At 36.5% G+C, this 24209-nt stretch overlaps 1 protein-coding gene across 1 annotated transcript in view; it reads right to left on the bottom strand.

Moving 5' to 3' along the window:
- The window catches only part of LOC124721781, a 524867-nt gene that overhangs the window by 272660 nt on the left and 227998 nt on the right, over nucleotides 1-24209 (bottom strand). The window contains exons 12-14 of the mRNA XM_047246895.1: nucleotides 18131-18223; nucleotides 7797-7883; nucleotides 6614-6706 (exon numbers count right to left, since the gene is read on the bottom strand). Of these exons, the coding sequence (XP_047102851.1) occupies nucleotides 6614-6706; nucleotides 7797-7883; nucleotides 18131-18223 (273 nt within the window). The remainder of the gene's footprint in view (nucleotides 1-6613; nucleotides 6707-7796; nucleotides 7884-18130; nucleotides 18224-24209) is intronic.

Genomic DNA, 24209 nt, shown 5'->3' on the forward strand with positions numbered 1-24209 from the left:
TAAGATTTCTCTGTACTGAATATCAGACTGACTGCTATCTTATGCTAAAGTTCGTGATTCCACGTCCAAATAAGGAAATACGATACTATGCATACTGAGGAAGGGAGAGTGTTGCACCATTATGAAACAGGTATAAAAGGGTACCAAGAAGATCTGGCTTTTTATTCTGCCTGTTTATTTCACATTATCAAACACTGGTTACATTCTGCATGGCAGACTCTTTTTTTACACACTTAGATAATTAAATATCTCTGGCGACTTTAATTATATTGGCATTGGACCATTATCTATAGCATGTTCCTGAGTGTAAAGTTTGATCTCCTAAAGCTAATGACATCTTCAGAAGCTATAAAGATATGGCTATTGATTTTTTTAACTCAAACATGTTGAACAAGCTGAAATCTTTAAACATAGCCTGCAATGGTATGGTCATGGATTCACTCAACCACTGCTACAGATCACGGACTTGCATTAGCGCGTTTTATAGAGCTTGTACTGTGGAAGAAATGGTGCTGTTTCCTTTATTTAGCACTAAGGTCTACAATTACTTTTCTGTTTAAGCTGTTTTTCTGTTTTGAGTTTCTATTGCGTCTCTTTAGATCCTAGCACAGTAATGACTGGAACTCGAGAGATTGAATTTGGTGATTTCCTAATCTCAGTGCATCGTCTGCTGCTGGTGATTTAACAGTGTTACCATGACAATAAATCCTCTTATGTTCTTTAAGCTAGGCATTGGTGCTTATGTTCACATGTGCAACTGACGAATGTGCAAGAACTTTTGCACACTTCTGCCATGACACGCAGTGATCATGGGTTCTTCATAGTATTCAAATATCCATGTCTTTTACTTGTCAGTTTAATCACAGTGTCAATACCATGTCTTCGTAGCAGTATGCTGATGTAATCTGTGCTTTATTTATGAATGGAAATACGGAAATAAAACTTTCCCTTTAGCGCTCTCTCTCTCTCTCTCTCTCTCTCTCTCTCTCTCTCTCTCTTTCATTTAATGACAGAATCTCCACACCTTTTAGTGTGTGTTATTCTATTTATCTCTTGTAATCAAAGCATTCATTTCTTCTGAAAGTATTTCTTAAATGACTGAGCTCCTTCTCCAAGTATCGAGGTCACAGATTTATTTAGCCCATTCCACCTATGTCTTTCTTACTCCATTTCTCCTATGAGATGGTGATTGGAATTTCTTTGATGGTATTTCCACATGAGTGGACTTCCTATAGATTGTTTGCCCCTAAGTTCCGTAAGATTTTCTAAGTACTTGCATATACTAACAATGAAATTTGATGTTCTTATTCTATTTCTATTGTGAACTTTACGTCAGAATTATTATTACTCAGGAAATTCAGAAATTTCAAGAGTTTGTTTGCTCTGCAATAACATATATTGAAGATGTCACCAACATACTAAAACCAAGAAGTAGATTTCTTCTTGTCCATCTGAAGGGTTGCTTCTTCTAATTTTTCCATACACTACAAATGCACTGAATGGGACCGCATGACCACAATATCAGTTTGCTCCTATAATTTGTTGTCACACTGAAAGTAAGCTGATGCAAGACAATGTTTAAAGGGATTTGTCATATTCTTCATAAAAATATGTTCCATCTGCAACTTCACCTCAATCAACTATACAACATCAAAACTGGCCAAGCTACCTCTTGGACTCACTGAGAGAAACTTTATTTTTTTCGGTAAAGCAATCAGAATATTTAATATACGACACTTTTTCATATAAATGGCTGTAGGTGAGTTGCTACGTGTTTTGCAATTCCACTGGGTGGGAAATCAATACTGCTAACAATCATAATGGAATGCCTGGTTTTTCCAATTTTGGTAAACCACTGTCAAGGTGGCAACATTTCTAATGTGATGAGACACTTCTTGGCAATGGGAGAAATTGGAGATCCTTTAATTTATTTGTCCACTACCCTTAGTACAAAACTGGTGGTATCTCAACTAAGCTTTCTAAATCTCCTTGGTTCTAATATGTTCTACATTTTGCTTCTGAAGTCTTCTTCCCTCAATATTATAGTAGCATTGCCCTGATGAGCTGGATGAATAAGCATGACTTTATCAGACTTCAAATCTCAGAGATTATTCTCACCTTTTATTAAGTCACATTTACAAGGTTTGCCCCTAAACAACATACTGTCCGATTCCCAGTACATTTCATCTTCAGTTGGTTTAGGTAAATGACTGATTCCAGCTTGAGTGTTAGGAAGAATATCGTCTGCTCGTATTCTGGACAGAGCAACCACATAGGGTGAGTATGGCTATTTCATTCTTAGAAATTCATGGACAGATACCTTCACAAAAAATACCATGAGCATCCCAAGCAGGAAAGGGGCTCGCTACTCACAGGTACCTAGGAAGCTGTTGCCCAACTCTTTCTATGGGTGCTGAATATAATGTGAGGACATTGCCAGTTGGTGTATACATCCACCCAATTTGACTCCAATGGACTTTTTTCTCTCGGATATGACCACAGTTGAAAATCAGTACACAAGTTGCAAAGACCTAAGAGCATCTATAACATGGCACTGTTTCAATATACACAATGACATTTAAGGAATGTCTTCAGCCTGTGCAAATGTCCCTACATTAGAGTCTGTAAATATGTATTGGAGTTGGTGGTGGGCACTGCAAACACTTGATGACATGAATGGAAATGTTTCTTACCACTTAAATTCTTTTTATTGTTAGTGATGTAATTTTACATTGTAACTGTGTAGAGCAAAAAGATCACTTAACAATCTTTATAGCTCAATTTCCTGTTTCTCAAATCTATTCTGCTTGTGAGATTCACCATTCTTCCAAGGCTTTAGTAGGAACAATACCAGAACTGATACCATACTTCACTGGTGAACTGTGTTGTGGCTTGGCAAGACAGCCAAGCCACTATGAGGAAGCCGAAAGGCACGCGTTTAAGCTCACACAGGCTGGCGTGAGGTCTGGAGCAGGACAAGGTAATTAATATAGCCAATAACGTACGTAGCTGCTGGAAAACTTAACTTTAATCCATAATTGGTGAACATCGCTCTTGACGGTACATGTTTTACAGCATCAATAGTAACTGCTAATGGCGCCTTGTTAGGTCGTAGCAAATGACGTAGCTGAAGGCTATCGTCTCGGCAAATGAGAGCGTAATTTGTCAGTGAACCATCGCTAGCAAAGTCAGCTGTACAACTGGGGCGAGTGCTAGGAAGTGTCTCTAGACCTGCTGTGTGGCGGCGCTCGGTCTGCAATCACTGATAGTGGCGACACGTGGGTCCGACGTATACTAACGGACCGCGGCCGATTTATAGGCTACCACCTAGCAAGTGTGGTGTCTGGCAGTGACACCATAAACTGTCCCAACAGGCTACATCCTTTGTATTCCACAGTTTTAATTTAAATTCTTATCAACTATTTCAAATCAATAACTAGACCTCCAGTTGCATGAAAATGAACCATCCCACTAGCCAAATGTGGCTGTTTAGAAACATAATACAAACTTCCACTATAGACAGCAATTGGCTTGATATGTATGTTTTTGGATAGGGTCTGCCTTTAGCAAAACACATTTTTGTTTTTTAACCCAAACATGTTTCACTGCAGCTGCAGCATCTTCAGTGGGCTTTCATTTTCCATCTGTTAAAGATAAAGAGTGTTCTTTGCTGTTTGTATACATGTAGCTATTAGTTTTTAGATCGTAATTACAGATAATTGAAAAAACACATAAATTATGAATTCATACCTTCTTACCACATGGTGTGGTTTTTCTAATGTGTTGTGTTTCTACAGTGACCATTTTTTTCCACAGTTTGTCATCTGAAACCACTTATACCTTACTGTTTAAGCCAAAATTACGATTTGAAAACTTGTTATTTATATGTCTGAAATTAATTAATTCTATGTGAAACAGTTACAGGGACAGTGACAACTCAATATATAGTGTTCAACAGTGATGAAGATGATTAAAAGGAAAATGTAAGTAAAACATTATGTAAATAGACACACACATAGAATTAAATAAACACAACACATTAGAAAAACCACATCATGTGGTAAAAAGGTATGAATTCGTAATTTATGTGTTTTTTTTTTTCAAATATCTGTAATTACTATCTAAAAACTAATAGCTACATGTATACAAACAGCAAAGAACACTCTTCATCTTTAACAGATGGAAAATGAAAGCCCACTGCAACTACAGTGAAATATGTTTGGGTTAAAAAACAAAAATGTGTTTTGCTAAAGGTGGACCCTATCCAAAACATACATATTGCTAAAGCAAACACGGAAAAAAAGACCTTCAACCCCAAGATGATTCATTGGCTTGATGTTGGAAAATACATACATCTTGAGTTCTAAATGTTACAATTTCTCCACAATTACTGATCAGATTTCTTAGAGCAAAACATGGTTGAATTCGTCTCTTTGAATTCTACAACACAAGCTGCAGAAATTACTACAGTTCCATTTAGATAAGTGAAATTGGCACCAATGTCTTAAAACAATTCTGACAGACAGAACTAGGTAGACAGCATCACCCTGTATATTGTAAAAAGTATACATCTTTACTGACCACTTGAAACCATGAAGTCATTTCAGTTTAGTTGAATTATTTATGTGTTCACTCACAGTGCCAGCCAGTATTACACTGATAGTGCTCCAAAAAGCTAAATACAGATGCCATTGCTTAGGTTTCCAGCATTGCATGATGGAGGTGGCCATTGCTTACCCCTTCCCCTGTCCTTGTGGTAATCTGAGTGCAGGGCAGAGCTAATTTCTCCTCTCCCCATATCAAACACAATATCACGATTCACAGTTGCTGCAAAATCCACCAGCCAAATTAAGTCTCCATATGTTTCTTTGGGTAAACTATTGTTTCAGTACACCTGTATTCATAACTTACAATGTTTATAACTGACCAAACAATAAGGTTCCTAGAGATACAATCACACTCATTTATTTATTCAACTATCACTCAACATGTAGCTGTGGTACAACATTTTTTTTACCCACAAGTTAAATGACACTCCATGCCTGCGTGTCTTCGAATCCTATGCCTTGAGGTAATAACATGTAAAATATCAATGCAACTTCTTCTTTATTTCAAAATATACATAATGTATCATTCTTGAAAGCTATGGAATCCATGCAGATCATAAAAATGGATGTACATGTATGTATGTATATGTATGTATGTTCCACATTTCCTCCTAAACCACAGGATCGATTTCCACCACAGTACACATATCATTTACTGTCTGGAAAGAGTCACTGTGAGTGTAAGAACCATGTACTTATCAAAAGGGTGGGGGTGAAAAAGCAGCTTAGCTCATGATGTGAGAATACCCTACATTTATTTATCCAGTATTTGAGAATGAGAGCATTCAGAAACTTGCAACAGACGTTACACGTAATTTCAGATCTTTACAAAACTTTTTCTCACTGCCCCATGTAGAATTATAAAAGGAGAAAAGTTAGTAGCTTACTACATTTTCACTGTTCATGCAGTAAAAGTGCCACATGAAGCAGGACATTTTAATTTATTACTCCTTTACTACTGACTGTATTTGTGACACATTGTGCAGACAGTATTCACAAATATCACTGAATGTACAAGAAAAATTACATCATTCCGAGACACTTAGTTAAGGATATCGATGTCATAAACACTGAATGTGTGAAAAACAACCGCATCATGCAAGACATTTAAATTTATTGCTTCATTGCTACTAACTCTACTCACAACACTTTTTGTAGATGGTATTCAAATCTGTTGCTGAATATAACTACAAAAATATATCACTGTACAACACACAGTTCAGGGGATAACGTGTTAAAACACTGAGACCAAAGAAAAAACTGCCGTATCATGTCTGATGGTCTAATTTAGTACTTCTTTACTGTTAACTCAATTCTTGAAGCATTTCACAGACAGTATCCACATACGTCAGTGAATGTACCTAGGCAAATACGTCATTTTACAATGAACAGTTCAGCAGTTACGACGTCAGAAACACTGAGATGCATGAGAAACTGCCACATCATGCATGTTTTTTAATTTATTACTTCCATTTGCAACACATTTTGCAGACAGTAGGCGCATATATAACTGGATGTACTTGCAAAATTATATGACTATACAGCACATGGTTCAGGAGATATGAGTCATAAACATTACGGTGCGTGAAAATAAAACTGCAAGGTGAAATTTGTTACACATACAGATGAAATACATGTACAAACATGCATTAAATATGGGTAAATATACTGGATGTGTGTATGCAATCAAAGCCATGGACAAAAAGCTCATCCAAAACCCATGGATGATTTCAATCAAATTTGGTACACATATTAGTTACCATCTGGAAAGAAATACTGTACAGGTAAGAGCCACCATCCCCCTATTGGGGTGAGTGTGATAATGTAGAGAGAGAAGGGAGGATGAGAAGATGGACAGACAGTGGAGGGGAAAGAGGGGAGAGGCACAGATAAGAGGAGATGGACGGACACAGGAGGGAGGACGAGATGACCTAATAGATGACTGGAATAAATAAATACATGGGAAAATTTAATGTTTCTTGTGCATGAAAAATGTGAATACTTACATGTTTTTTCCTTTCGTATATAACTTGCACCTCGTCCGAATCTCCTTCAGTAGCACTATTGCGGATATCATCAGGTGTTGGGTTACGGGGGTGCTGAAAGAATAAAACAAAGTTATGCACAAAACATTTAAAAAGCATGATGAACTGCAGGCTGATTCCTCAAAAGTGCTTTGTTGGTCATATGAAGAGGGAGAAGGTGTTACGCACATGATTGAATGGGCAAGAGTGTCTATAGTACAAGTATTTAATGCAGTGTTGAATTCCTGATCAACTATTACTGTTCAGAAAGAGGAAGTAAAATACAGAACCAAAAGAGTCTGCCAAAAGTCTAATTACTGTCATGACATATACTTCAGGATTATAAATGTGCAGATTAACCAATAAATATTTTATATCAACTGAAGCACCAAGTTGTTGGGTTATGTGGTAGTACCTGAATACAAACTAAATTAATATATGCTCAGTCACTGGACTTTTTACTCTTTTAAGATAGTTGCAACTCTTTTTGCACCTAAGGATCATGTTTGTTCCAACATTAATAATTTGAATAATGATCAAAATTAATAATTTTCTCATTCTTCTGTGACACCTAACGTGCTTACATGAGGTAAGAAGTAATCGACAGCAGCAAATACAGAATGACCTCAATCTCAAAAGTCTATATGGTTTTAACGTCAAACTGATTGAAAGCTTTCGATTCTTTACCCTACAACAATGTAATAATTATGTTTTTACATGCTCATAATGTAACTCTGTTGTGTTTAGGAAGCTACTAACTTTTACTCAGTACAGAATATTGTGAAGTTGGAAGCTCTGTGATAACTATTACACAATGTTGTCGGACTAGGAGTCTGCCAGTACATTTTTTCTACAGAAAAGCTGGTGACATAATACTAAGTGAGGAAACGTGTCAGGAATCTGATAACTATGTAATAAAGACCCTTCATAAACTTTTACTAGTAGTAACACAGTGTCTACATTTTATTCACATGAATAAATATTCAGCTACCCAGGAAAAATAATTTTTTATCTGACGTGAAAATTACTTTGTTATTTTTATTTTGAGTGATGACAGGAATACATATAAATCTAAATGTCAACAATTGTAGAATGAGAGTGAAACATATGATAAGCAATTAGCATCTTATTCATATTGTAATACGTTCATCTGACACATACTTACCGCAACTTTTATGTCCACACTAAAATGACTTGCCTCCTCTGGTTGAACTGCACTTTTTTGATATTTTACAACAGGAGATGTGGACATCTGAAACAAAACCCATGTAGTTTTTTCATAATTACACCATATGACAGGTGAAAGCAATACTTTCCGTAATTGTTAAGGGAGAATTTTCTTGGTTTTTGAGGCATAGGAAATGGAGTGCATCCTGCTATTCATACATACACTTCTACACAAAAAATATTGTTTCCTATAATGAGGTTGTCCTCAAGCATCTCATACTGTATGTTTTTAGGTCAAAACAAGTATAGGCTGTGGTAATGTTAGTTTTCTCTAATCCTTACACTATTTACACTTTGTTTTGGAGACTGTTATGTAATTTACGTTACTGTAAACCAGTGAGCATGCACCAATATCACAAACCAAACTGCTGATTACCTATTATTTTGCATCACATTCACCATGTTATACAATGCTGTAATTGCCAACCCAGAAATTAGGATAGATCATTGTCTTATTCAACAGTATACTATGAAATATTACCTTGAATTGTAGTGCAATAATCTGTAATGCTTCCATAAGTTGTGTAGGACATGATACCCATATCTAACACCACAAAATTATGCAGAAAGACCTCAGATGTGACTATAAGAAGTACTTAGAAACACAATTTAAAAAAAAAAAAAAAAAAAAAAAACTTACACATAATGACAATACAATACTTGATACAGAACGTTATCACTTTGTCTGATACCAGCTGTTCTTCAAAACATCAAAGCAAAAATCTAGTGCTTAGACAACGAATGTTTATAATGTTCCAGAAAATGTTGAGAACATGTTTCCTACATGCATTTTTCATTTTGTAGCAGAGTGTAAACTGTTACAAAGTGTCTTGATGAAGGTAATAGAAGAATGACTTTTGGGTCTGGCTGGGTCAGAAAAAGGCATATGGTTTCAAGTGCTGGTAAAGCTTATGTTTTTAATCTGTCAATACATTTCATGAGTCCATACTCATGCACACAAACAAAAACAAACAAAAAATTAGATTGAGTGCTAAAAAATACTGTGATCATATCTATAAAATGGGCACCAATCAAATACTTCTAGATCATGAAGCAGAAGTGGATAATATGAGTACTTAGAAACTTGGAATATGACACAACAGAGAAACATATCATAAAATAATTGCTGTACAGCATATGTTAGGTTCCTGTTATCCACCTGTTTTAAATATATGCTATTATTTCTGGTGGTTACCTTCACCAGTCCTCCTCCAATTTCTATTGTAACATTACCACTCTTTGAGAAACATTTCACTAAATCTTTCCCTTTCGTACCCTCCTTTTACATTCAGTGGCTGTTCTACTGTTTTATTTTCTTTGGCTTATTCTCCAATATGGTTATCCTTTCCTTTTACTTAAAAACTGTCCACTTTTGTCCATTCACAATTACAGATTCTGATTATCTTTCCCCTACCTTGAACTTACGCATTCTGCCCTTTTCCAGTTCTTACCATTCATGTTTTCCAACCTCATTTGTTGCTACCATTTCATCAAAGTTTCCTTCTTGTCTTGTTTCACTGAGTTCTCTCAGATCTAAAATTCCTGATGCAGTTCATATCTAATTATTAAACAATTTCAGTTTCATCAAAACTCTTCACTCTTCTGAGAAACAAAGGAGGTTCTCAATATTACATCCATACAGAACAGCATTGTGAGGGTTGTGCCACCATGCATTTTGATGGTTCACACTATCAACTTCAGGTGGAGAACTGTTTAGTTACGTTGCTGGTGTTAGTGGAAAGACATCCGTGCTCTTCACTAACACCAGCTATGTAACTTTACAGCTGTCCACCTGAAAATGGTGGTGGTGGTAGCCATCAAAATGAAAAAAGAATATTTTATAACCGATATGATTAATATATTCTTTATTTTTTTTCCTACTGGCAATTATTTTTCAAACCAACACGATAATCTCTTTTCAAAGAATCACGATAGTTTAATAAGTAATTACAGGTCTGAATGTTACCCTGCATAAACAATTACAAGAGGCACAACACTTTGTTGTTTTACAAAATTTGTACAAAGTTAGTAATTTTTAATCATATGCACGTTGCAACACTCCACCATCTCCATTTGCACACTTGTCAATTCATCTGCTAAGGACTGAATTTCTACTTTGGCTGTGATACTATCAGTGATGAAGTCACTTCACCAAACAAATCCAGGTGATTTAAATCTAGAGGGCTTCAATACCAGAGAAATTTCACTTAACCACCTCATCCATTGATAAAACAACACACACCTCATCCATTGATAAAACAACACATCTGATGCAGGTAGTTTTAGGTCCTTAAGCTGGTGACGATGTACTGTCATGTTGTAACCACATGAAAGATTTGACAGTATACAAAAATTTAAAACATGGCCCTTAGTCTGTCATTATCTAGAATGGTAATTTACTACTTAAACCAAAAGCTGTTCTCCTGCCAGGACACATAATACACCAGTAAAAATATGTTTTACTGAAATCAGTAGGTCACTACCATCACACCCAAGTGGTCCTAGCACTGAAGCAAGAGTCTTGTCAGTTAACCACATGAAAGATTTGACAGTATACAAAAATTTAAAACATGGCCCTTAGTATGTCATTATCTAGAATGGTAATTTACTACTTAAACCAAAAGCTGTTCTCCTGCCAGGACACATAATACACCAGTAAAAATATGTTTTGCTGAAATCAGTAGGTCACTACCATCACACCCAAGTGGTCCTAGCACTGAAGCAAGAGTCTTGTCAGTTAACCACATGAAAGATTTGACAGTATACAAAAATTTAAAACATGGCCCTTAGTCTGTCATTATCTAGAATGGTAATTTACTACTTAAACCAAAAGCTGTTCTCCTGCCAGGACACATAATACACCAGTAAAAATATGTTTTACTGAAATCAGTAGGTCACTACCATCACACCCAAGTGGTCCTAGCACTGAAGCAAGAGTCTTGTCAGTTAACCACATGAAAGATTTGACAGTATACAAAAATTTAAAACATGGCCCTTAGTATGTCATTATCTAGAATGGTAATTTACTACTTAAACCAAAAGCTGTTCTCCTGCCAGGACACATAATACACCAGTAAAAATATGTTTTACTGAAATCAGTAGGTCACTACCATCACACCCAAGTGGTCCTAGCACTGAAGCAAGAGTCTTGTCAGTTAACCACATGAAAGATTTGACAGTATACAAAAATTTAAAACATGGCCCTTAGTATGTCATTATCTAGAATGGTAATTTACTACTTAAACCAAAAGCTGTTCTCCTGCCAGGACACATAATACACCAGTAAAAATATGTTTTGCTGAAATCAGTAGGTCACTACCATCACACCCAAGTGGTCCTAGCACTGAAGCAAGAGTCTTGTCAGTTAACCACATGAAAGATTTGACAGTATACAAAAATTTAAAACATGGCCCTTAGTCTGTCATTATCTAGAATGGTAATTTACTACTTAAACCAAAAGCTGTTCTCCTGCCAGGACACATAATACACCAGTAAAAATATGTTTTACTGAAATCAGTAGGTCACTACCATCACACCCAAGTGGTCCTAGCACTGAAGCAAGAGTCTTGTCAGTTAACCACATGAAAGATTTGACAGTATACAAAAATTTAAAACATGGCCCTTAGTATGTCATTATCTAGAATGGTAATTTACTACTTAAACCAAAAGCTGTTCTCCTGCCAGGACACATAATACACCAGTAAAAATATGTTTTACTGAAATCAGTAGGTCACTACCATCACACCCAAGTGGTCCTAGCACTGAAGCAAGAGTCTTGTCAGTTAATGAAGTAGGCTAATATGTAGATGGGTAATAACAATATCATTACAGCCCCAAAAGTCAATCTAATGCTCTCATGACAGATTTGAGCTAGAAATTTCAGTTATGGAAACTGTAGCTCTATGGATGCTGCAGTCACAGTCAATGTGGGACCAAATACAACTTATGTAAAATTATAGGAACTATGTTCAGCTTATCATTCCCAAGAAAATCAAAAATGAAGATAGTGGTTTAATGCCATGTAGACGATGAGGCCATTGGACAGAGCGTAAGCCAGGACTGGAAATGAAATTGGCTGTGTCCCCTTCGGAGGAATAATCATCCTAGCCTTAGCCTTCAGCAATTTAGAAATATCACAAGAAACCTAAATCTGGATAACTGGATGGGGATTTCAACTGCCATCTTCCAGAATACGAGTACAGTGTCTTACTACTGTACCATCTCAGTCACATACACTCTGAAGTTTTGCCATTTAAAAATTTCAATGGTTCAAGTTCTCTCACAGGTCTAGCTTTGAGGTATTTCATATTTGTCAGTCAAGTCAGTCTCTCGTTAACCACACAACCTGTGAATCATATTCATAAATGCTAACATTAAAAAGATCTAAATCATGTACAATAAAAACACAACAGGTATGATTAAAATTTATGCTCACTGTTTTATCACTGCAAACTTTAAAATAAGTATTCGCTGCCCATTTCTCCAAGTTCTTGATAGCCAGCCAAGGCTGATGAGATGTGGCTGCAAAACTGGATTAAAGGTAAAAATAGAGAATTCATCCACACACAAAGAAAACTCAACAGGGCCCTTTACTGTGGGTGAGATAGAACTAGTAGAAACAACACAAAAATAAACAGTTTCCTTAAAGGCACCATTCTTCTGACTATGTATTTAAAACAGCATCAATCAATTTCAAAAGAACCACAGTAAAAAGAACACACACTCACAGAATCCACAGCTGAGTGAGCTAATACATGATACAGCAAATGCAATACCATTTGCCTTCTCTAGATTAGAGAATACATCTACACGGTGTAGCGTATGTAGAAAATAAGTGTAGAAACACTTCCAGTTGTCTAGGGTGGTTTTGTGTAGAATACATCTACACGGTGTAGCATACCTGTTCAGAATTTATACAGGCTGAGTGTTGAACATTCACTAAACATCCTTTCCTACACAACAGCTAGGAGAAGTACTGTAACATCAACTCTGAGAGCTTCAGGAGTCTTCCCTGATTCAGAAGTCAATCAGGATAGCTATCTCAATGAGTCAGAATACTGTCCTGTTGCTTGAAAGGTTCCAGAGGATTCAGCTGCAACAGCATGTGACAGTGAACATTGTTAAAACCAGGAACTGCATTCTCCACTACATACATTATTACGAAGTATAACGGCTTTCTCTTTTGCACAGTTTCCTGGCAGCATTGAAATTTTGGTCTTGTCTAATACTAGATGTCATAATGTCAAAATACTCTGCCACTGTCTGGCTCAAACAGATGCTTACAACTCATTTTTTCTGTGCACCATTTAAATATGCAACAGGAAAGAGGGAAATGTTAGTGGTACATGAACAACACTTCATCACACACCGTAATGTGGCCTGTGGATTACAGTTGTAGATATTGATGTTAATGTAGTGGACTGGTGATACAGAACAGCAGCCACCTCTGAAAGTAAGACCTAGTAAACTACGATGCACACGTTTCACTTCCACGCAAAAAGGTCATATAAATACTATACTGCGTTGCAAAAGAAGGAACGTGCTAACAAACTGAACAGGACAGGGGAAGCAGCACAGCACAACATTGTGGAGTCTTCAAAACTTGGAATAGCCAGTGGTATCATGCAGATGTCGGAGTGGTACTGAAAAGTTTCCCCCTCTCCTGGTCTACAAATACCTAAAAATCAGACTTTTTTTCTCTCTCTACTTCACGAAGGAAACATTTGATCATTCTTATGTTACCCTTAGCATTTAAATAAAGTGTAAGGTGGCAAAGGGTGTTATCACAATAACTAAAAGCAATATGTAACAATGGTAAGTCTAGAATAAATACAATATGTGTAAGAGGATAGATTATTGTTGACCACAGGAGGCATTTAAAATGTGGCAGAAAATGATAAGCTTCACTTTCAGACGAAGTTCATCTTAACATACAACAAAAGCATATTTCCTTGGAGGCTATAAAGACCTCATTAGTCACTTTTCAAACTAAAACAAGCTGATCAGGCTGTAATATTTAAATAGGACATGGAATGATATGGCTGTGATGTCATTCAACCAATGCCACAGATCATGGAGCTGCAGTAGTGTGTGTATGGATCTTGTACTGTAGAAGAGTTGGTGCTGTTTGCTTTAGTTTGGAGTATATCTACATCTACATCTATGTAGGTACTCTGCAAGCCACTGTACAGTGCATGGCAGAGGGTACCCTGTACCACTATGAATCATTTCCATTCCGGTTCCACTCACAAACAGAGCACGGGAGAAGCGAGTGTCTATATGCCTCCATATGAGTTCTAATTTCTTGTACCTTATCTTTGTTGTCCATATGCACAATGTATCGGCCACAGTAGAATCATTCTGCAGTCGGCTTCAAATGCTGGTTCTCTAAATTTTCTCAGTAGTGTTTCTCAACAAGAAGGTTACCTTCCCTCTAGGGATTCTTATTTGAGTTTCTGAAGCATCTCTGTAACACTTGTGTGTTGTTCGATCCTACTGGTAACAAATCTAGCAGCCCGCCTCTGAACTGCTTCGATGTCTTCCTTCAATCCAACATGGTACGGACGCCAAATACTCAAGCAGTACTCAAGAATAGGCCACACCAGAGTCCTATATGCGGTCTCCTTTACAGATGAATCACCCTTTCCTAAAATTCTCCCAACAAACCGAAGTCGGCCATTCATTTTCGCTACCGCAGTTGTCACATGCTCATTCCATCTCATATCGCTTTGTAACATTATGCCCAGATATTTAAATGACTTGAATGTGTCAAGAGGGACACTAGTAATAATGTATCTGAACATAACAGGTTTGATCTTCCTATTCATCTGCATTAACTTACATTTTTCCACATTTAGGGATACCTGCCATTCATCACAGCAACTGGAAATTTTGTCTAAGTCTTCTTGTATCTTCCTACAGTCACTCAACTTTGACACCTTACTGTACACCATGGCATCATCAGCAGAAAACCACAGATTGCTGCTCACCAGGTCTGCCACATCATTTATGTATATACATATGTATATGAATAACAACAGCAGTTCTATCACACTTCCTTGGGGCACTCCTGATGAATACCCTTGTATCTGACGAACACTCGCCATTGAGGAAAACATAATGGGTTCTATTATTTAAGAAGTCTTCGAGCCACTCACATATCTGTGAACTTATTCCATATGCTCATACCTTTGTTAACAGCCTGCAAAGGGACACCACACCAAATGCTTTCAAGAAATCTAGAAATATGGAATCTACCTATTGCCCTTCATCCATAGTTCATAGTATATCATGTGAGAAAAGGGCAAGCTGAGTTTTGCAAGAGCGATGTTTTCTGAAACCATGCCGATTTGTGGACATAAGCTTCTCAGTCTCAAAAAAATTTATTATATTCAAATTGAGAATATGTTCTAGGATTGTGCAAGGTCTGCAGCTTGTCTAATTTTAGTACTAGTACTTTTCTGTTAAAGATGTTTTTGTGTTTGAATTTCTATTGCCTCTCTTTACATTCTAGCATAGTAATGACTGGAACTTGAGAGACCTACAGTACCAGGAATAGAATTTGGTGATTCAGGAATAGAATTTCGTGATTCTCTAGTCTCAGTGTGTGATCTGCTACTGCTAATTTAACAGTGTTGCCAAGACAACAATTTCTCACATTTCTTAAGCCAGGCATTGACGAAAAAATTTCTCACATTTCTTAAGCCAGGCATTGACGCTTCTTTTAAATGTTCCCATGTGTACTTAACCACATGTACAAGAAATTTTGTACACTCCTGCAGTGGCAAGTGGTGTTCAAATATCCATGCACTTTTCATGTCGGTCTAATCACAATGTCAATATAGCACTATACTGACGTGATCTGTGCTGTATTTATGAATGGGAGTGCAACTTCTCCTTGCTCTCTCTCTCTCTCTCTCTCTCTCTCTCTCTCTCTCTCTCTCTCTCTCTCTCTCTCTCTCTCTCTCGCTCACTCACTCACTCCACCCCCTTTTCTTTTTTACAATAGAATCTCCAAAACTTTTAGCATGTGGTACTGACTGTTGTTAATGTGTTTCTTAAATAATTGATCTCCTCCTGCTCCAAGTATTGACACGTACAGATTTATTTAGCCCATACCACCTATGTCTTAATTACTTCATTTTTCTTTTGGGATGGTGACTGGAATTTCTATGAAGTGGACTTTTAGATTGTCTGCCCTTAAGTTCCAAAAGTTTTTCAAAGTACCTGAACACCCAAAAATGAAATCTGACATTCTTATTCTCTTTCTATTGTGAACTTTACATTAGACTTAATACTATTCAGAAAATATAGAAATTCCAAGAGTTGTTTCCTCCACAAGACCATATAATGAAAGTGTCATCAACATACCAAAACCAACAACTGGGTTTCTTCCTGGCTATCCAAAGAGGGCTAATTCTTCCAATTTTACCATACAGAAATTTGCAACAAATGCACTGAGTGGATCCTCATGGCCATAATATCAATTTTCTCCTATAATTTGTCCTCACACTGAAATTAAGTTGATGTGAGACAATATGTAAGGTGATTTGTCATATTCTTCATGAAAATACATTCCGTGTGTGACTTTACTTCATTCAGAACTACCACGGTAAACAGTGATACAACATCAAAAGTGGCCAAACTACCACTTGGACTCAATGTGAAGAATTTTAATTTTCTGATAAAGCAATTAGAATCCTTAATATTAGAGACAGTTTTTGTATAAATTGCTGTAGGTGAGTTGTCAAGTGTTTGGCAATTCCACAGGTTGAGTAATCAGTTGTACGAACAACAGGTCTTCATGAAATGCTCCAGTTGTGAAATTTTGGCAAATCACACAGTCTCAGTGGCAATGTTTTTCATTTGATGATGCACAGATTTAAAACACTACATTAATGTAACACATGTAAGATATCAAAGGAATTCCTTCAGCCTGACCAGATGCCCCTGCATCAGTGACTGTACATATGTAATTGAGTTGATGGTGGACACTGCAGACACTTGATGATACGAATGGAATTTTATGGAAATGTTTCTTATCACTTTCCCAGTAAATTACTTTTTACTGTTGATGACGTAAATTTACACCGTAACTTCACAAATCCATTCAACTTGAGAATTTCACCATCCTTTCAAGACTTTGGCAATAACAGTACTTGAACTGATACCATATTTCACTGGTGAAAGCTACGCCCTCTGTCTTCCATCTGGTGCGTCAGCCCATTCACATGTAGCAAAAAAGGATTTGTATCAGTTTTAATTTAAACTCTTCTCAACTATTCCAGATTCATAATCTGACTTCCAGTTGCATCAAACTGAACTGTTCCACAAGTCAGATGTGGCAGTTTAGGATGATATTACAAACTTCCGCTTTCGACAGCAACTGGTTTGATACTGGAAATACTTACACTTTGAGTTCTAAATATTATAATTTGTCTGCAATTACTTATTGGATTTCTTAGAGTTAAACATTGTAGAATTCATCTCTACGAGATCTATGACATAAGGTGTAAAAATTATTGTAGAACCATTTGGACAAGTGAAATTGGCACCAATGTCTTAAAGAAGTTCTGACAGACAGAACTAGGTAGATAGCATCACCCTGTATATTGTAGAAAAGTATATACCTTTACTGACCACCTGAAAACCATGAAGTCATTTCTGTTTACTTGAATTATTTGTGTGTTCATTCACTCTGCAGGCCAGTATTACATTGATAGTGCTCCAAAAAGCCAAACACAGATGCCACTTCTGAGGTTTCCAATGTTGCATGAAGGAAGGGACCATTGCTTAGCTCCACCCCTGTCCATCCTCTGGTGACCCAAGCCCAGGGCAGAGCTAATTTCTCCACTCCCCATATCAAGCACAATATTGTAATCCTCAGTCACGGCAAAATCCACTACCTAACTGGATGAGCAACGTTCCTCTAGTGACTGACTAGAGCTCCATATTATCTTTGTTGACACTATTACTTCAGTCCAACTGTATTCGTGACCTAAAGTGTTCATAACTAACCAAATCACGAAGTCCCCAGAGATAAATTCACACACATTTATCATTTCCACCCCCAAAAAATTACACTCTATGCCTGTCTATCATGTCTGTTTGTCTTAAAATTCTATGCCTTAAGGTAATAATATTGTAAGAAATCAGTGAAACCTGTTCTTTATTCCAGAATCTACGTAAGTTATCAGTCTTGAAAACTATGAAATTTGTACTAAAATTGTTGCAATTTCATGTTACTTATACATTAAAAATGTGAATACTTACATGCTTTTTTCTTTCATATATAACTTCAAGCTCATCTGAATCTTCTTCAGTGCCACCATTGCGGATATCATCAGGTGTTGGGTTACTGGGGTGCTGAAAGAATAAAACATTACATTATACACAAAAAATTAACAAAGTATGACGAGTTGTGGGCTGATTCTTCAGAAGTGTTTACTTAGTCATATGGAACTTAAGAGCGTGCACACAGGAAAGGGAGATGGTGTTACAGTCATGTTTGAATAGGCAAGAGTGCCTAAAATACTAGGACATAATGAATTGTTGAATTCATGACCAACTATTACAGTTCAGAAACAGGAAGCAAAATACAGAATCAAGAGAGTCTATCAAAAGCCCAGTTACTGCTGTGACATCAACTTCAGGATTATAAATATGCAGGTTAATCAATAAATAGTTTACATCAATTGAAGTATCAAGTTGTTGGGTTATGTGGTAGTACTTGAATACAAAATGAATTAATATATGCTGAGTAACCGGACTTTCTACTCTTTTAAGACAGTTACAACTTCTATTGCACTAAAGGATCACGTCTGTTCCTGTATATAATAAATAGTTCAAATGCCTCTGAGCACTATGGGGCTTAACATCTGAGGTCATCAGTCCCCTAGACTTAGAACTACTTAAACCTAACTAACCTAAGGACATCACACACATACATGCCCAAAGCAGGATTCAAACCTGCGACCGTAGCAGTAGCGCGGTTCCGGACTAAAGCGCCTAGAACTGCTTGGCCACAATGGCCGGCTCCTGTATATAATAACCAACATTAACAATGTGAAAGATGATCAATATTAATAATATTGTTAATTTTTGCTGGATTTTTGTTGTACTAGTCATTTCGCATTCAGAAGCATAACTGCATATATTTATGGGAAGTCAGGTTAGCCAATATTTTCTAAAAATTCACAATGGGTCTAGTTTTGCAGTAAACAAATTTTGCCACTTTTCTAAGTACACAAAACAAATGTAAGTTAAAGCCTGTAAACCAAATATACATAGGGGTGAGGAAAATAATGTTAAAATCATGCTATCAGAAAATTTGGTTTTCCTGACTAGTCACTGCAGAAGTCTATTGTGTGTGTCAACTGTTTGTAGTCATTACATTCTTGCACATAATTTAGTATTGTACACTATATTTTAGTATCTCAAGTGCAAACAGCCCTAACATCAACAAAATGGAGTAGTCAACAGTGGTTGATACACAGCCTATTTCTAGTGTATTCTTCTGCTGCATTTCTTAGAAAACACTGTCACATTAACAAACCAATGGGAAAATTACCAAGGGTTATTATGACAATCAAATTTCAAGGTCAGGCAGAATCAGTTACGAGAAATTGATCTCCTATGAAATGTAACATGAACCAACAAGATAAAATACATGTGAGAGCTATTTCCAAAAGCTCCTTTCCATCTTTCTTACAAAATCTACACACTCTAATGCCGAGCTTCACGGCGTACATGCCTCATAAACGGGAAGTATGCTCTACAGTAAAACGAAAGGTAAATAGTAAATGTTTTAACACATTGTATATATCAGCTCTTGAACAAACAATACTATGTTCCTACCAATTCAAGGGAGTATCCAGCGCAAGTTAGGGGATTGCAGCTGCACCCTCCTTGGATTTTCTTTTTATCTTTCACAAGGGTACCTTTTGTTGCTTCCATCTGGAAATCATCCCTTACTATCACTTTACCACTTGCAAAAGTTAACCAGCATCATCCTTCTTAGTTTCAATGCTTAAAAGTTTAAGTAGTAATCTGAATTTCAATTACTTGTGACATTCTTGTATTATTTTTTCCAACATACAGTTTAACAATAATGGTGAGAGTTGGTAGCCATTCAACCGGGTGAGGTAGTTGGCAGCCCTATGTCAGGCAAGACGTGTGAGTTTTTGCAATATCATAAAGGTAAGTTATTTGGGTTTCAATAAAAGTTATTTTAGTACATATTACTCATTAAATACACTACCACTCATTGATCTCAATACACCCAACAAATGACATCTAGATCCCTGTAGATAAGGTCTAAGGAAGAAAAGCAATAGTACAACAGTTGTACACATGTCACGATTTTTGTTCGTGGCCATTGAGATACAACAGATACAATAGTATCCAATAAACAATGTAGTGTACATAAGTGTTATGTACCTATCTGGTATGTTTGTTTACCTACTTGCCAACAGACGTCGCATTTGGTGCACTTGTGTTGTTCCCTGCAGTGATGTGATGTCCGCAGTGAACAGCAAGCACTGCTACGATACATAACATGTGGTTCCTCCACGTCAGTTCCTTCCCAACATTGACGTGTGCACATCGCTAGTATGGCTCCACAAGTGGAGATATCCACAGAAAAACATGTTGCAATTGTAGCACTTAGCCAAGCAGGTTTATCTATTCGCCAAATTGTGAAACATTGTAGTGTGTCTATAAGGGGAGGGTAATACACCCTTCACCGCCAAAAGACAACAGATAGCAATAAGGACATAACACAACCAGAACGACCTCATAAAGCAACTAAAAGTGATGATAAATATATCAGAATTACCAGTAAGAGAAACAGATTCAAAACAGTGCCACAAATTTGTGCATAATTGGTAGAAATGAACATGGCAACAATATCTGTTGCAACAGTAAAAAGGAGATTGATGGAAGCCAGCTTGAAAAGATGTGTCACAGCAAGTAAAACCCTTCTAGGGCCCATAAATAAACAGAAGAGACTTGAATGGGCTAGAAAACATCGTAATTGGACACCGGAAGAGTGGACAAAGGTGTTATTCACCAATGAATCAAAGTTTGAGAGTTTTGGAGCCAGAAGGAGAATATTTGTTCGCCAACTTGTATCAAAAAGGGTAGCCAGCAGTGTATTCTACCTACAGTTAAACACGGTGGAGGTTCTAGTGTGGTTTGCAGATGTTTTGCCAGAGATAGAATTGGCGATAGTGTGAAAATAAAAGGATGTATGGATCAGATGCAGTACCACTGCATACTTCAGTATCATGCAATACAAAGTGGATTGCACTTAATAGGGAAAGGGTTCACCTTACAACAGGATGATGACCCAAAACATTGGTCGGCATACTGTATGAAATACAAAGCACTAAAGGAAAAACAGAAAGTACTGAATGATATGATAGGGCTGTCCTAAAGCCCGGATTGTAATCCCATTGAAATGGTCTTGGATGAAGTGGACAGACATATCAGGAAAGTTAATATATCCAGCAAGGAACATCTCTGGAATATTGTTAAAGATGTGTGGAATCATATAGATTCACAATACCTACAAAAACTGATTGACCGCATGCTCTGAGTTTGTGAGGCAGTCATTAAATCCAAAGAATGATACTTTGATGAAAGTAAAATATAATGACTGAGATTGTGTTATATATGTGGAAGTTAATATAATTATATTTTGTGAGAAAAAACGTTCGATTTGAGTTGTAAATCTGAAATACCAGGGTGTATTGAAATTAATGAGCGGGGTTGTATGTATATTAGTGTGGGTTTTTAGCTTCCTATTAAAGGCATCAATTTTCTCTCTGTTTTATTCCAGAAAATGTGAAAATATCTTTAGGTTGGAGTCATATTTTTGTTTATGTTTTGGTGCAATTAACTTAGAGAATCTCATTTCATTGTTCTTTTTTTCTTTCCAGCAATTTGAGTAGAGCATAACAATCCATTACTAAGTTCATATCTCCAGAAATTTGTGTAAATGTTATGTTGTTTGATTTAGAAACATATGCACTAGTAGAATGAGATTTCCACTCTGCAGCAGAGAGTGCGCTGATATGAAACTTCCTGGCAGATTAAAACTGTGTGCCGGACCGAGACTTGAACTAGGGACCTTTGCCTTTCACGGGCCAGTGCTCTACCAACTGAGCTACCCACGCACGACTCACGCCCCGTCCTCACAGCTTTACTTCTGCCAGTATCTCATCTCCTACCTAGTCTCCTGCGCTAGTAGTTTGTTTACATAACACTCTACTGTGATGAAGTTAATTAACAGATACTGAAGTTAAGTACTGAGTTCTTGTTGTAGGCAGAAATAATTAACATTTTATGTTATATCATACATCTGAAGTACAAAACTGTGGGCCTAATTTTTGCGGCTCGCAAATAATGAAACTTATTGTAGCTTAAAGTGTGTTCAGTGAATTAATTATACGTTTAAGTATGTAATCTGTGCTGCAATATGTGATAAATGTGTATGTTGCCAGAGGATAGTCATCATCACACGAAGCATGAATCTTGCGGTTACATGTGTCAGGCAGGTACCTTTTTTAGGTTGAAATCAGGATTCAGGCATCCTGTTTTGAAAGAAGTCAGAACAACAGAAGAGCTCCGCAAAATGCTTAATAATGCACAGTAAAGTAAAGTTAGCCCATTTCGTCAAAATGTTACAGGGCTGAGAAGTAAGATAGAAGAGCTTCTTGTCTGTTTGGAAAATTGAGAGAGCTCTGACAAGATAGATATCCCGTACCTATGTGAGCACCACATAATAACAGGATTAGATAAGTTACACAGAAAAGATTACAACTAGCAGCTTACTCAGGCAGAATTAATATGGGAAAATGAAGATTTATTACATAAATTAAGACAGAACACAAGTTCAAAAACTTTAAGAACCATAGATTTTATACCGATCAGCACTCAGATGTATGTACTTGGGAATTAATACTGAAAAATAGTTAACTTTTAATTTTAGCTGTATATTATTCCCCAACAATGAGATTTTGAACTGTTTATAAGGAATTTGGTTTCCTTACTAGGCTATCTGTAAGACACCAACAAGCGGTTAATAGTCTGTGGTGGCTTCAAAGTAGATTTCCTAAGTATTTTGATAGAAAAAATTATCTGGAAACTTTATTTTGATCTCAGTAATTAACTTTCCAACAAGGATGGATAAAGACGGTAGGGCATTAACTAATAATGTTTTCTTTAGTGAAGCTCAAAGCAAAACAATACCTATTTACCCAGTAACAACAGCTCTTTATGATCACTATGCACAGTTACTTAGGATAAATAACTTAGTGCCTTACAGTATGGATACTCCTTAGTGAAAATCAGTTTGAATAATTTGACACCAGGACAAATGTTTTTCAAATTAATTTACAAGAGATGACTTGGGATGATATTTATAGTGAAATGAATGCAAACACTTTAAATTTAATCTATTGCATGAGACATTCATATCATTATTTGAAACCAACTTTCTGCATAAACTAATAGAAAGGAAATTAAACAGCCATGTAAATAACCAGGGATCATTAGAGGGATTAAAGTATCTTGTGAAAGGGAAAGGGAAATGTATCTAGTGGCAAGAACAAGCAGAGACCCTGCAGTAGTTGCACACTACAAAAAATTACTTGGAATTACTAAGAAAGGTTATCAGACGGTCAAGTAACATGCACATTATGTCAGTAATCATCAATTTCAACAACATATTTAAGGCTATAGTGAATGTAGTGAAATGAGGGATGGAACAACTTGCCACAGGACAAGGTAACATCACTATTGAACTGAATGGAAGGGCTATAAACGGTAAGTCACAAACAGCAAATATCTTTAATAATTATTTCTTAAATACAGTAGAAAGTAGAGGACCAAACAGTTCAAAGAAAAAAATCACAGCAGTATGTTAAAAAAGCAACTGTCATTAAATTCAATCATATGAATATATCACCAACTTTTCCTTTTGAAATTAGGAAAATTACATATTCTCTCAAAAATAAAAGCTAACTTGTTTTGATTGTGTTTCCAATAGAGTACTGAAGCTTTGTACAGTAAGCCCACTCTGATCTGAAATATGTAATGTATCACCAACTCAAGGAATTTTTCCAGAGTTACTGAAATATGCCATTGTGAGGTGTAGGAGAGAGATGTCAGTAACTACTGACCCATTTCACTGCTGACATCATTTTCCAAATTTTCTGAGAAGACTATGTATTCTAGAATAGTATCTCATCTTAGCAGCAAATAATATCATCACAATATTAGAGTTTGGATTTCAAAAGAGCTCTACTGGGAATACCACTTACATGTTCACTCACCTAATTTTACAGTT

The sequence above is a fragment of the Schistocerca piceifrons genome, chromosome X (assembly GCF_021461385.2).
Source record: "Schistocerca piceifrons isolate TAMUIC-IGC-003096 chromosome X, iqSchPice1.1, whole genome shotgun sequence".
NCBI classification, from domain to species: Eukaryota; Metazoa; Arthropoda; class Insecta; order Orthoptera; family Acrididae; genus Schistocerca; species Schistocerca piceifrons.